Below are 12,005 nucleotides of genomic sequence, written 5' to 3'. Positions count from 1 at the left end.
TACATTCCTGACCGTTTGCTAATCCCTTCCAGGAACAGCCCACCATCACGACCACCACCGCCACTTGGGGGAGATACAGATGGATGGATTAGCACATTTGGTCTTTACAAGGGAGTTTCAAATCAGTAGAAAGCAAGAAAACATACTTATTTTATTAAAGCCAATCTATAAAACTCCACCAAAGTAGAAACGTTAGCTCTGAGAGAATAAATGTACAACTCAAAATCTGCGCAGATTCAATGTCTGGGCTTTTAAAGCTTTTGTTTGCTACTGACAAAACATTTTTTGTTTGCTACTATTTAAGTCTGTTAAGGGGAACAAACGGGGGACCAAAAGAAGTGTGGCTTTTATATCAATGAAAGCTGCATATAAACTATTTCTTTTAACTATTTCTCTAGCATTAAGAGAAGTTATAACTGTTGGCTGGACTTGCTCACTTCTAGACTGCTTTATAATGAAAATACTCTTGACATTTCACCCTTTGCTTGGTAAATGCACGAATCAAACTTTACTGACTGGTAAACAAAGGTAACATTAACCGTGCTCTTTTTTATATATGTTAGAACTACAATGGCTCTTTTATCACCAATTACAGATGGAAGAATGTTATGCACGACTGTTTCCTTGAGTAGCAAGTAGACAAATAGGGTCTAGAGATCTTCATCAAATTGCTTGATTTGGATTTTCAAAAGAAAATTCAGATGGATTATGAACTTCCTGCTTTATTCCTTCTTTAAAGCAATCCTTGTTACCATTTTCTACTTAATTTCAAACTCCATTTCTATATTGCAGATTTGGATCATATAATGTTAGGTGCAGGTCGATTGAAAACACATTTATTTTCAGCTTTTGAAGTCAGTCTGTACAGTTTTGATTAAATTTGTGAAGAGACATCTCAAGATCGTTAACTCTCCCTTGAGTGTAGTAGACAATTTGAGTGTTTAAATGGGACTACAGGAGTCCTGGACTTATGACCATCCTAAAGCCCAGAATTACAGTCATAAGTCATGCCGGTCGTTAAGCAGGTCACCATGTGATTACATTCAGACATTTTTGCAGCTGTCATTAAGTGAATACATTGTCCACAAGGGGTGTTTTTCAGCAAAAAAAGTCACAGATTGCAGGACACTTGCCAAGTGTCCAAAATGCGATCACATGACTGCAGGGGGATCCGCCCATTGGAAGTTCAAATCTGGTTTGGCAGTAGGCCTAGAGAAGTCTGTCGTAACTTTGAATAATCACTAGCTGCCCAGTCCTGGGTTGAGGACTATCTGTATCACTGTTTTTAACTGCGGGAAATTAGTTTTTCCGGATTGAGACTTTCTTTTATTTTCATTCTGGAAAGAAAGAGGCACAGAGGGTTTGGGAACAGGACATTGTTCCTACTGGGAGCGACTCTGAGCAGGTTCTCTCTGTGGAAAATCAAAATGTTGACTATTGTTCTTCTATGCAAGATTTAGGCCCAGGTGAACTAAATCAGGCCTTGTGGAAAAGTATTGGACCAAAGTTTGCGCTGTGCTCAGTTTTACAATCCGAAGGAACTATTTGTAATCTAAACTGCAACTGTACTTTACTTAGTTTGATTTTGCTAAGCTTGCTTGTTTCAAATACATTTAGAACATAAGGCCTGGAACTGTGAGAAATGGGGAACTGAAAGTAGCTGATGGGTATGAGTTCGGATGTAGATGGATATGAGGAAAGTTATGGTCAGCAGAAAGTGCAAGGTTGATGACCATCCGTCTGCAGTCTTAGGATGAGAAAGGGTACAAAAGGTTATTTATTTATTTATTATTTATTTAATTAAATTTTTATACCGCCCTTCTCCCGAAGGACTCAGGGCGGTGAACAGGGCATATCTTAAAACTACAAAAGTACAAAAGTTAAAAAAGAATTAAATTATTGCCCACAATAAAAACAATAAAATATATATATAAATATTAAAACCCTAAGTAATTCCCCATCAGGCCAGGCCAGCTTGTTCAAATAAATGGGTCTTTAACCCGCGCCGGAAGGAGCGGAGATCCGGTGCCATCCGGAGCTCAACCGGCAGCTGATTCCACAAAGCCGGAGCGCCCACAGAGAACGCCCTCCCCCTGGGGGCCACCAGCCGGCATTCTCTGACCGGAGGCACCCTGAGGAGGCCCTCTCTGTGGGAACGCACAGGGCGGAGGGGAGTTGACGCCGGCAGCAGGTGGTCCCCGAGGTATTCCGGACCCATGCCATGTAAGGACTTAAAAACCATCACTAAGACCTTGAACCTCACCCGGAAGACAACTGGTAACCAATGCAGCTCGCGGAGCAAAGGTGTAACATGGGAGTACCGGGAAACTCCCAAGACAACTCTCGCGGCCGCATTCTGTACCAGTCGGAGCCTCCGAGTGGTCTTCAAGGGAAGCCCCATGTAGAGAGCATTGCAATAGTCAAGACGAGAGGTCACGAGCGCATGAGTGACCGTACACAGGGCATCCCGGTCTAGATAGGGCCGCAACTGCCGCACCAGGCGAACCTGTGCGAAAGCCCCCCTGGTCACGGCTACTACATGATCTTCTAAGGTAAGCCGTGCATCCAGGAGGACTCCCAAGTTGCGAGCCCTATCTACGGGGGGTAGATAGGGACTGGACCTGATTGATTTGCCACCGGCCTATATGCTGTCCTTATTGGAACTGCTATGTCATTGGACCTCATTGCAATGGGTTTTTAACATAAGTAATGCTTATGTGTGTGTTCCAAATTATTGCTGAAATAAACCTCTGAATCTTAAAGTAAGAAGTATTGCTTTGCATTGCTGCCTCTTGTCTTTTTCATTGGGTTCTTCCACAACATCTATTTGTGCCCTCAAACAGTCCTGCAGAAATGAACTAGAACAGCCCCCACCCGTCTTTTACAGGAGCTGGCTCTAAAGCAGCGAGATCTTCGCATCCCCTTTTAAATAATATCAATTAGTCGTTTTGATCACCAAGGATCTGGGTCACAAAACCCTGTTCTAGATGGCAAAATAGCACCACGGAAGGTCCCTTAAGCAAGGAGTTCCTACTAATAGAACCCGCACAATCTCTTTCATTTCCTTATCTTCACCATGAAATCCTTGGTCTCGAAAAGATGATTGCAACAGTGGCATTTTGGGGTTTATTGCCAACTTTTTTTAGCTCCTTTAGCAATTTACTATCTGATTAGAGAGCAAGAACGCCATTTGCCAGCCCCTTTAGCCACAAGAGAAATCAAGTTTTACCCCCCAAAAAAGTGGCAGAGATGCAGTCACAGATCTTCCAAGTTTTGGTAAGCTATTAACTTCTCAGTGAAGTTCCTCTTCAAATACTCAATTACTTAAAAGTCATCACTGATTTAGAACAGTTCATTTAGTGACCGTTCAAAGTTACAATGGCACTGGAAAAAAGTGACTTAGGACTGATTTTCACACTGCAGCCTCCCTAGGGTCACCTGATTAAGCTTCAGACACTTGGCAACTGACTCATACTTATGGTGATTGCTGTGTCCCCTGGGGTCATGTGACCCCCTTTTGCGACCTTGTGACAAGCAAAGTCAATGGGGAAGCCAGACTCACTATACAGTTGCAAGAAAAAGTATGTGAACCCTTTGGGATTACCTGGAGTTTTGCATGAATTGGCCATAAAATGCGCTCTAAACGACATGTAAGTCACAACAATAGAAAAACACAGTCTGCTTAAAATAATACTACACAAACATTAGCTGTTATCATGTTTTAATTGAACATAAGATGGAAACATTCACAGTGCAGGGTGGAAAAAGTATGTGAACCCCTAGCCTAATGACTTCTCCAAGAGCTAATTGGAGCCAGGAGTGAGCCAACCTTGACTCCAACCAGTGTGATGATATTGGATGTGTTGCTGACAGCTGTCCTGCCCTTTAAAAACACACACCTGTTTTGGGTTTACTGGTCTCAAGAAGCACTGTCTGATGTGAACCATGCCTCGCAGAAAAGAGCTCTCAGAAGACCTACGATCAAGAATTGTTGACTTGCATGAAGCTGGAAAGGGTTACAAAAGTATCTCCAAAAGCCTTGATGTTCATGTGTCCACGGTAAGACAGACTGTCTACAAATGAAGAAAGTTTAGCACTGTTGCTACTCTCCCTAGGTGTGGTCATCCTGTAAAAATGACTGCAAGAGCACAGCGCATAATGCTTAATGAGGTAAAGAAGAATCCTAGAGTGTCAGCTAAAGACCTACAGAAATCTCTGGCACATGCTAACATTTTTGTTGACACATCTACAATAAGGAAAACATTAAACAAGAATGGAGTACATGGGAGGACACCACGGAGGAAGCCATTGCTGTCCAAAAAAATATATTGCAGCACGTTTGAAGTTTGCAAAAGAGCACCTGGATGTTCCACAGCACTACTGGCAAAATATACTGTGGACAGATGAAACCAAAATTGAGTTGTTTGGGAAAAACACACAACACTATGTGAAAGGCACAGCACACCAACATCAAAACCTCATCCCCACTGTAAAACATGGCAGAGGGAGCATCATGGTTTGGGGCTGCTTTGCTGCCTCAGGGCCTGGACAGATTGTTGTCATTGATAGGAAAATGAGTTCCAGAGTTTATCAGGACATTTTGCAGGAAAACCTACGACCATCTGTCCGCCAACTGAAGCTCCGCAGAGGATGGGTGATGCAACAGGACAATGACCCAAAGCACACAAGTAATTCAACAAAACAATGGCTTCAACAGAACAGAATACGCCTTCTGGAGTGGCCCAGTCAGAGTCCTGACCTCAACCTGATTGAAATGCTGTGGCATGACCTTAAGAGAGCGATTCACACCAGACATACCAAGAATATTGCTACACTGAAAGAGTTTTGTGAAGAGGAGTGGTCCAAAATTACTCCAGATCGTTGTGCAGGTCTGATCTGCAACTACAGGAAACGTTTGGTTGAGGTTATTGCTGCCAAAGGAGCGTCAACCAGTTATTAAGTCCAAAGGTTCACATACTTTTTCCACCCTGCACTGTGAATGTTTCCATCTTATGTTCAATTAAAACATGACAACAGCTAATGTTTGTGTAGTATTATTTTAAGCAGACTGTGTTTTTCTATTGTTGTGACTTACATGACGTTTAGAGCGCATTTTATGGCCAATTCATGCAAAACTCCACGTGATCCCAAAGGGTTCACATACTTTTTTCTTGCAACTGTAAAACCTGTTACTAACTTAACAACTGCAATGATGAACAATGGGAAGAAAAGTCATAAAATGGGGCGAAACTCACCTAACAAATGTCTCACTTAGCCAAAGAAATTTTGGGCTCAGTTGTGGATGTAAGTTGAGGACTAACTGTATAAAAAATAACCTTTCTCTAAACTATCATCATTCAGCTGTTCTTGTGGTTCTCCAACAGTATTAAATTGTTCGTGGCAGATTCTTTTTCATCCTTTTATACTGAAAATAAATGAAAGTTAAATAAAAATAAAAATAAAACCCTATTCTGAGTCTAGTTCTTGGAGGTGCTGCTCTTATGTTTATCCCTTCAGATTGGGGAATCGAAGGCTGTCACTCTGCTTAGAAAGCTTTGTTTCCTCAGATGCCCAGCCCATCTCCAGCCTAACCAGGCCTGGAGCATCTGGCTGAACCCCCACCTTACTTTGTTTAGTTGGGGAACCACCAGTTCACAGGCGAGAGCAAAATGAGGTAGAAGGACCAGGCCTTCTCTTTAGTTTATGACAGAATTCAGGGGTCTTCTAGCGCCTTTTCCAACTAGCAAACTTTATGAAAAGGCACATATGCTTTTGGGTGAGCCTATTTTACTGTCCCCACAATCAGAGTATCACGTAGGTTTTGTACAGTATAATCTTCACTGTGGCCCTGAATGGCCCACAACTAATTTTAAGGAGCAGAGGTGGAAGAAAAAGACCGCCAAAGGAAAATCAGCATGTGAAATCAGAGAATGTGACCCTTAAAAATCTACTGTCCCCAAATCATGATAATTTCACAAAAGAATCAGCCAACTGAGTTCAAGTTAGGGCTGGTTTAGATTTTGCGGCTGGGCATATTAGGCAAATCCAGCCTATTCGGTTGAGTTTATGGTCAAATGGATTGCACCAAACCAGAAAGTGGGTTAATTCTGTAGGCAGCTTCAGTGTGTTGTTCAAACGCCAGAACAATTTGTTGGCCACAGCTGAGCCACAGTTGCGCATCCTCCTGGTCTCAGCTGGAGCCCATTTAACTCAAGCCTTACGTGCAAACATCAAAGAGTGTGAACACAGTATGTGTGCAAAAACAGAGGCCAGGCCTTGCACATTCCTCAAAAGTGACAGGGGACAAATTAAGCACAGCCGGCTGCTCCTACCTCCACGTGCCCGAAGGTCTGCACTAATGGGATTATTTCCAGTTTATTGAGGCCTGCCAGCTCCTGGATCTTCGCAATGTCTTCTTCGCTGTCAAGAGAGAAAAGCAGCAGTCAGCACTCAGCCAGCCCTGCACCGGATCCCAGCGGGGGCGAGAGGGGGGCAGGGGCCCTGCTAGACCCCCCAAAGAGACTGCTTTGCCCATCTCAGTGAGAAACTCTGGCCTCTGGCAGCCCATACCTCCAAGCTCCCTTACAGCTCTATTCTATTCTATCCCATAATTCTATTCTGTTCTGTTCCTGTTTCTATTTCTGATTCTATTCATTATCTTGAGGGAGGGGGGCACGTCAGAGACCCAGTCTCCTGCTCCTGCACAAATCCATGACAGCTCAGGATAATCAAAGCTGGCCATGAAGGAAGGAAACGGGGTGAAGGGAGGACAGGAGGGGGGGCACCGCTCCCATTGACAAAAGGGATACAGGGAGAGGAGAGCCATCTGCTAGCCATGGGCAGGCCAGGTTGCAAAGGGGGACTGCAGAGGTCAGTTTTTTTTAAAGAGAGCCAAGGGGAGACCTGACTCCTGTACAGTTTCCCTCCATTCTGCTCACTAAAATTCTTCTCAAATTCACAAAGTACACTGTAAGATCGCGTGGTCGCACAAAACAGGAACACTCAGGTGGTCGTGAAAGGCTCTTTATTGAAATCAAGACTTGCAAGCTTACAAGGGGTTTACCTGGCGTGCTTTTATACCTGCCCAGGTGAATGCCAACCAATAGCTTCAAACCTGGGCTTCCCGCCAGTGCAGGTAGCCAATCGTTTTAAACCCTGGCTTCCCGCCAGGTCTGGCTATAGCCCGGGGCTGTCAAACTTGTTTAAACCAGGCTTTCCCGCCAAATGCGGTTATAGCCTGGAGCTGTCCAGCCCCGCGCCTCCTGCTGTGCTGACAGTTCGTGTATGCTGGACTGCATACACTACACCCCTTCCCCCATAGTGAGGAAGCTCATTTTCTTGACCATTTCCCTTCCCAGAACTATTTACAATATTTACATTCTTATTCTTCCCACGCCTGCCCCCCCCTCAAGTCCACACATAGTCTGAGAGGTAGGCTGGGGCCTTGTGTGTTCTGTTGGATCTTCTCAGGGTTAGCCCGCCTGTTGGTGTGTTGGGGTTTGAGTCCGTTTTATTGCTGTCCGGCCATTCCTGTTGGTGTGTTGGACTACCTTGTGTTTGTGTGGGTGACACAGTTCCAGGGGGGTCTGTGGGCCTGACGGCTGAAGGACTATCATTGTAGTGTTGAGGTGTCCTTATTGTGGTTGGGTCAGCTGTTGCCCTGCTCCCATTGTCCCTTCCCTACATGGAGCAGGTTAGACCTTGTGACCCCCTGGTGACTCTCCTGGTCTGTTGTGGTGTTGGCTCCGCTTCATCAGACCTCCCTTCCTGATTGTCTCCCAGGATCCTTTCGGGAGCCCTTGGTCTCAACTGGTCCAGGTGCCTTCTCCACTGGAGTCCCCCCTCCACCCTTACATTGTAAGAAAGAGGCCCAGTTTGTTCCACTACCTCCCCTGGTACCCATGGGTGGCCTGTGCCATAGTTTCCTGCCCAAATGGTATCTCCCTGGTTGAAAACTTTGTTTAGGTTTGGGGTTCCTGTGTCTGCAGCCACTCTATCTGGGTGTAGTCTGTTCAGCGTGGTTATCAGCCGCCTGCCCCATCGGAGTTCGGCTGGGCTTTTGCCTGTTGCAGTGCACGGTGTGCAATGTTGATGGAACAGGAAGGTGGCCAGCTGCTGCTTCCAGTCCCCCTGGATGATGCGCTTGAGGGCGTCCTTTGTGGTGCGCATGAAACGTTCTGCCAACCCATTACTGGCCGGATGAAAGGGGGCAGAGGTGACATGTCTAATGCCCAAGGTCCTCAGGAACACCTGAAAGTCCGATGAAGTAGACCAATTCCAGGGTGTCTTTTTGTCTAATAGCCTGTGCAGGGGTTTTGCTATTGTTGCCTTATGTGGCAGGAAGGCATGGTAAAAGTTAAGCAAGCCCAGGAAGGCCTGCAACTCTGCCTTATTTTGTGGTATTGGAGCCTCCTTGATGGCCCTTACCTTTGATGCTGCGGGGTGGATGCCTTGAGCATCAATCCTGAATCCCAGGAACTCAGATTCTGTCACCCCAATTCTGCATTTGTCCTTCTTGAGCTTTAAACCAGCAGCCCTGAACCTGCTCAGCACAGCCTGCAGCCGGTCTGCCAGAACGTCCTCAGAATTCCCTGCGATGAGGACGTCATCAAAGTATGGGCAGACCCCTGGTATTCCCTTAAGGGTTCGTTCCATGACCTCTTGGAAAATTCCCAGAGCTACACTTACGCCAAATTGCAACCAGTCTACCCGGAACGCCCCCTTGTGGGTGACTATGGTCTGTGCTTCAGCTGCCTCCTGGTCTACCAGTAGCTGTTGATAAGCTTGCACTAAATCGAGCTTTGCGAATATTGACCCGCCTTGCAGGGATGCTGCTGACTGCGGGGACAGGGTATGAGTGAGCGCTCAGTGCCCTATTAATTGTCCCCTTATAGTCCGTGCAGATCCTCACCTCACCATTCGGCTTGAGGGGTGTTACGATGGGGTTTTCCCACTTAGCTCCTTCTACCGGAGTTAATACGCCCTGGTCTACCAGCTTGTCAAGCTCCCGTTCTATCTTATGCTTAAGGCTGAACGGAACTCTCCTGGCTTTAATTCTGATGGGTGGAACCTGAGGGTTTAGCTTAAAAGTGATTGAGTGACCCGTGTATTTTCCTAATTTCCCATCAAAAACGTCTGAGAACTCTTTGCAAACGGTCTCTAGCGTGCGGCAGCCTTGCGTCTGGTGAATCCCCACGATCCTGATTTCCAGTGCCTTGAACCAGCCCAGCCCCACAAGGCTGGTGCGTTGCCCTTCTACCACCAGTACATCCAACATTCCCTTGAAACCTCCACTGACGCCTCCCCCTGGTTCTGGAAGTCAGTGAGGGTCAGTCTGGATGACCTCAATGGAACCTGCCGGCCGCTCTGCCTGCATACTGTCTTAAAGGTTTCAACGGAGATAATGGAGACGGCCGACCCTGAATCCAGTTCCATTTTGCATGGAACTCCTTGCAGCTTTACTGCCAGCTTTATTTTCGGGTGATGGGTTTCGAACCCCCCGTTGTGCAGATGGCTGCCCTACCCTCCGTATGGCTGACAGTCAATCGCCGATGCCGTTCCCCAGTACCTGTGGCTGTCTGGAACTCTGCTTCCACCTTGTGCAGGTTGTCTCATAGCTTGCTTCGGCAAACAGACGCAATGTGCCCGGTCTTTCCGCATGCCCGGCACTTGGCTGACTTGAACCGGCAGGTAGACCAAGGGTGCTGTCCACCGCAACTCGAACATCGGGTAGACTGGGGCCCGCTCGCGCCGCAACCAGGGCACTGGGTAGACCGGGGTTGTCCGTGTCCACAGCCTCAGTGCTGGGTAGACCAGGGGTGGTTTGCTCCGCAGCTGGGGAACTGGGTAGACCGGGGGTTGTTCGCTCCGCACCTGCATTCCGGGCATCTCGGTTCCGTCATTGATGGCCTCATCTCCCTCGCTTTGTCTCGTTTAGTGTTGGATGGTCGTGGGCCGCGGTGAATCGCGTCGACCTCAGTCGCTGGTCCCTCGTCTCCGCTGCAACCGCTCACCTGATGGATGGCTCCGCCGGTGCTGCAACCTTCAGGTTCCTTCAGGTCCGTCCCCTCTGCAACGTCCCAGGCTAAGAACTCCTCCTGGACTTCCCACAGCGTTAGCTTCGGCCTGGCAAACAGCTTTTGCCGCAGGTTTTTTTTTCACGCAGGCCGAAGACTATGTGGTCCCTCAGCCTTACTTCGAGGTTCTCGAAGTTGCAGAGGCGGGCTACCTGTCTGAGTGTGGCCATGTATTGCTTAGTCGACTTCCCCGCCCGTTGGTCCCGCTTCTCGAATCGGTACCTCCAAGCGATTTTGGACATGTGGGGTCAGAAGTGTGTGGTCAACTTGTTCAGGAGATCCTTGTAGCTGACGCAGTCGACGTCCTCCGGTGAGCACAGACCGACCACCAGTTGGTAGGTGTCCGTTCCGCAGCTACACAGCAACACCACCGCTTTCTGGCCGTCATCCACAACCCCGTTTGCCCGTAAGTAGCATTCTAGCTGCCCCACAAACGATTCCCATTCTTCCAGGCGACCGCTGTTAAAAAGGGGATACTGACCAAGCTGAGCCATGCCTCGGTCGCGGGTTGTCCTGCTCCGACGCCGCTGCGCTTCCTCGGTTACTGCAGCCGATCGCGATTTCCTCTGCTGTTATTTCTTGTTGGGGCAGGATCCCACCTTCGTCGCCAGTGTAAGATCGCGTGGTCGCACACAACAGGAACAATCAGGTGGTCGTGAAATGCTCTTTATTGAAATCAAGACTCGCAAGCTTACAAGGGGTTTACCTGGCATGCTTTTATACCTGCCCAGGTGAATGCCAACCAATAGCTTCAAACCTGGGCTTCCCGCCAGTGCAGGTAGCCAATCGTTTTAAACCCTGGCCTCCCACCAGGTCTGGCTATAGCCCGGGGCTGTCAAACTTGTTTAAAGCAGGCTTTCCCGCCAGATGTGGTTATAGCCTGGAGCTGTCCAGCCCCACGCCTCCTGCTGTGCTGACAGTTCGTGTATGCTGGACTGCATACACTACATACACACATGCACATCCCGTCTTGAAATGCAGGCAGCCCTGAAAGGGTGATGGTTGGATGCATGTAGCACCTCCCCCCAGCCACCACCTTGTAGTAAAGAAACAAAATAGATTCACACAGACACACACTTGACGCAACCAAAGGAATGAACATTTGGCTTTCCGGCTACTCATTAACCCAAATCGGTGGCTGCACAGCCCATTGTGAAATGTGATGCCCCCACACAGCTGAGAACATGGCAGATAAGCTGGGGGTTTCCCCCCCCCCGCTGCCATTTCGGCTACTCTAGGCACACTGCACAAACCGTTTCTGAGCTTGAGCGTCTTCCCTTCCCTGGGGGCTAGCTCCACACCTGGCCTAGCTCCTCCATCCCCCCCCCAGTCCTTGCCAAAGCCCTCCCGTCTGCTTTACCTGTAGGCATAAGGTGACCTGAGGATCTCCAGCTCTCCCTTGAAGGGAAACATGTCTTCGTACTCGATCAGGACCCCGTTGGCCCCCATCTTGGAGAAGAGCGGGAAGATCTGTGCGGAAGGAGGCACACACGGGCGGTGAGAGCAGCCCAGCAGGGAGGGGAGACGGAGGGCCGGCTCCTTTCAACCCCCCCCTCCCCAACCAGCAGCCCAGGGCACGCTCCACAAGGAGTCCCGGCCACTTGCAGGAGACCTTTGGCTCAACTGGCAACTTCTCAGACTCCCCTCTTGCCCGCAAGGGACCCCAGAAGCAGTTTTCACGCCATTCAAGCGATGCAGCTTCTGTGGCTGGACACTTCCATTATTCCACACACCCAGCAGCTCCATTGCCAAAAGGGAGAATTTATTCCTGGACGCAAAACCTATTTAGATCACTAATAAATGTGTCCTGAAACTTCATATAACGATGCTTCCAGTCCTTCTGACTGCATAGAGTCCAGGGGTAGGCAACCTTGGTTCTTTTATGACTCATGGACCTCAACTCCCAGAATTCCTGAGCCAGCGCATGCT

The 12,005-nt window shown here is 48.1% G+C and overlaps 1 protein-coding gene across 3 annotated transcripts in view; it reads right to left on the bottom strand.

The window, feature by feature from the left end:
• Positions 1-12,005, bottom strand: part of LOC308674064 (hexosaminidase D-like) — a 58,297-nt gene that overhangs the window by 11,952 nt on the left and 34,340 nt on the right. For all 3 annotated transcript variants that reach the window (XR_014027791.1, XM_081338241.1, XM_081338242.1), the window contains exons 5-6: positions 11,437-11,546; positions 6,333-6,420 (exon numbers count right to left, since the gene is read on the bottom strand). Coding sequence is in view for 2 of the 3 variants with exons in the window: in XM_081338241.1 (XP_081194367.1) it covers positions 6,333-6,420; positions 11,437-11,546 (198 nt within the window). In the remaining variant the exon portion in view is untranslated. The remainder of the gene's footprint in view (positions 1-6,332; positions 6,421-11,436; positions 11,547-12,005) is intronic.

Source organism: Vipera berus (assembly GCF_964194415.1).
Source record: "Vipera berus genome assembly, chromosome: 13".
Taxonomy (NCBI): Eukaryota; Metazoa; Chordata; class Lepidosauria; order Squamata; family Viperidae; genus Vipera; species Vipera berus.
The sequence above is the reverse complement of the archived record's forward strand: the minus strand, read 5'-3'. Positions and strand labels throughout refer to the sequence as shown.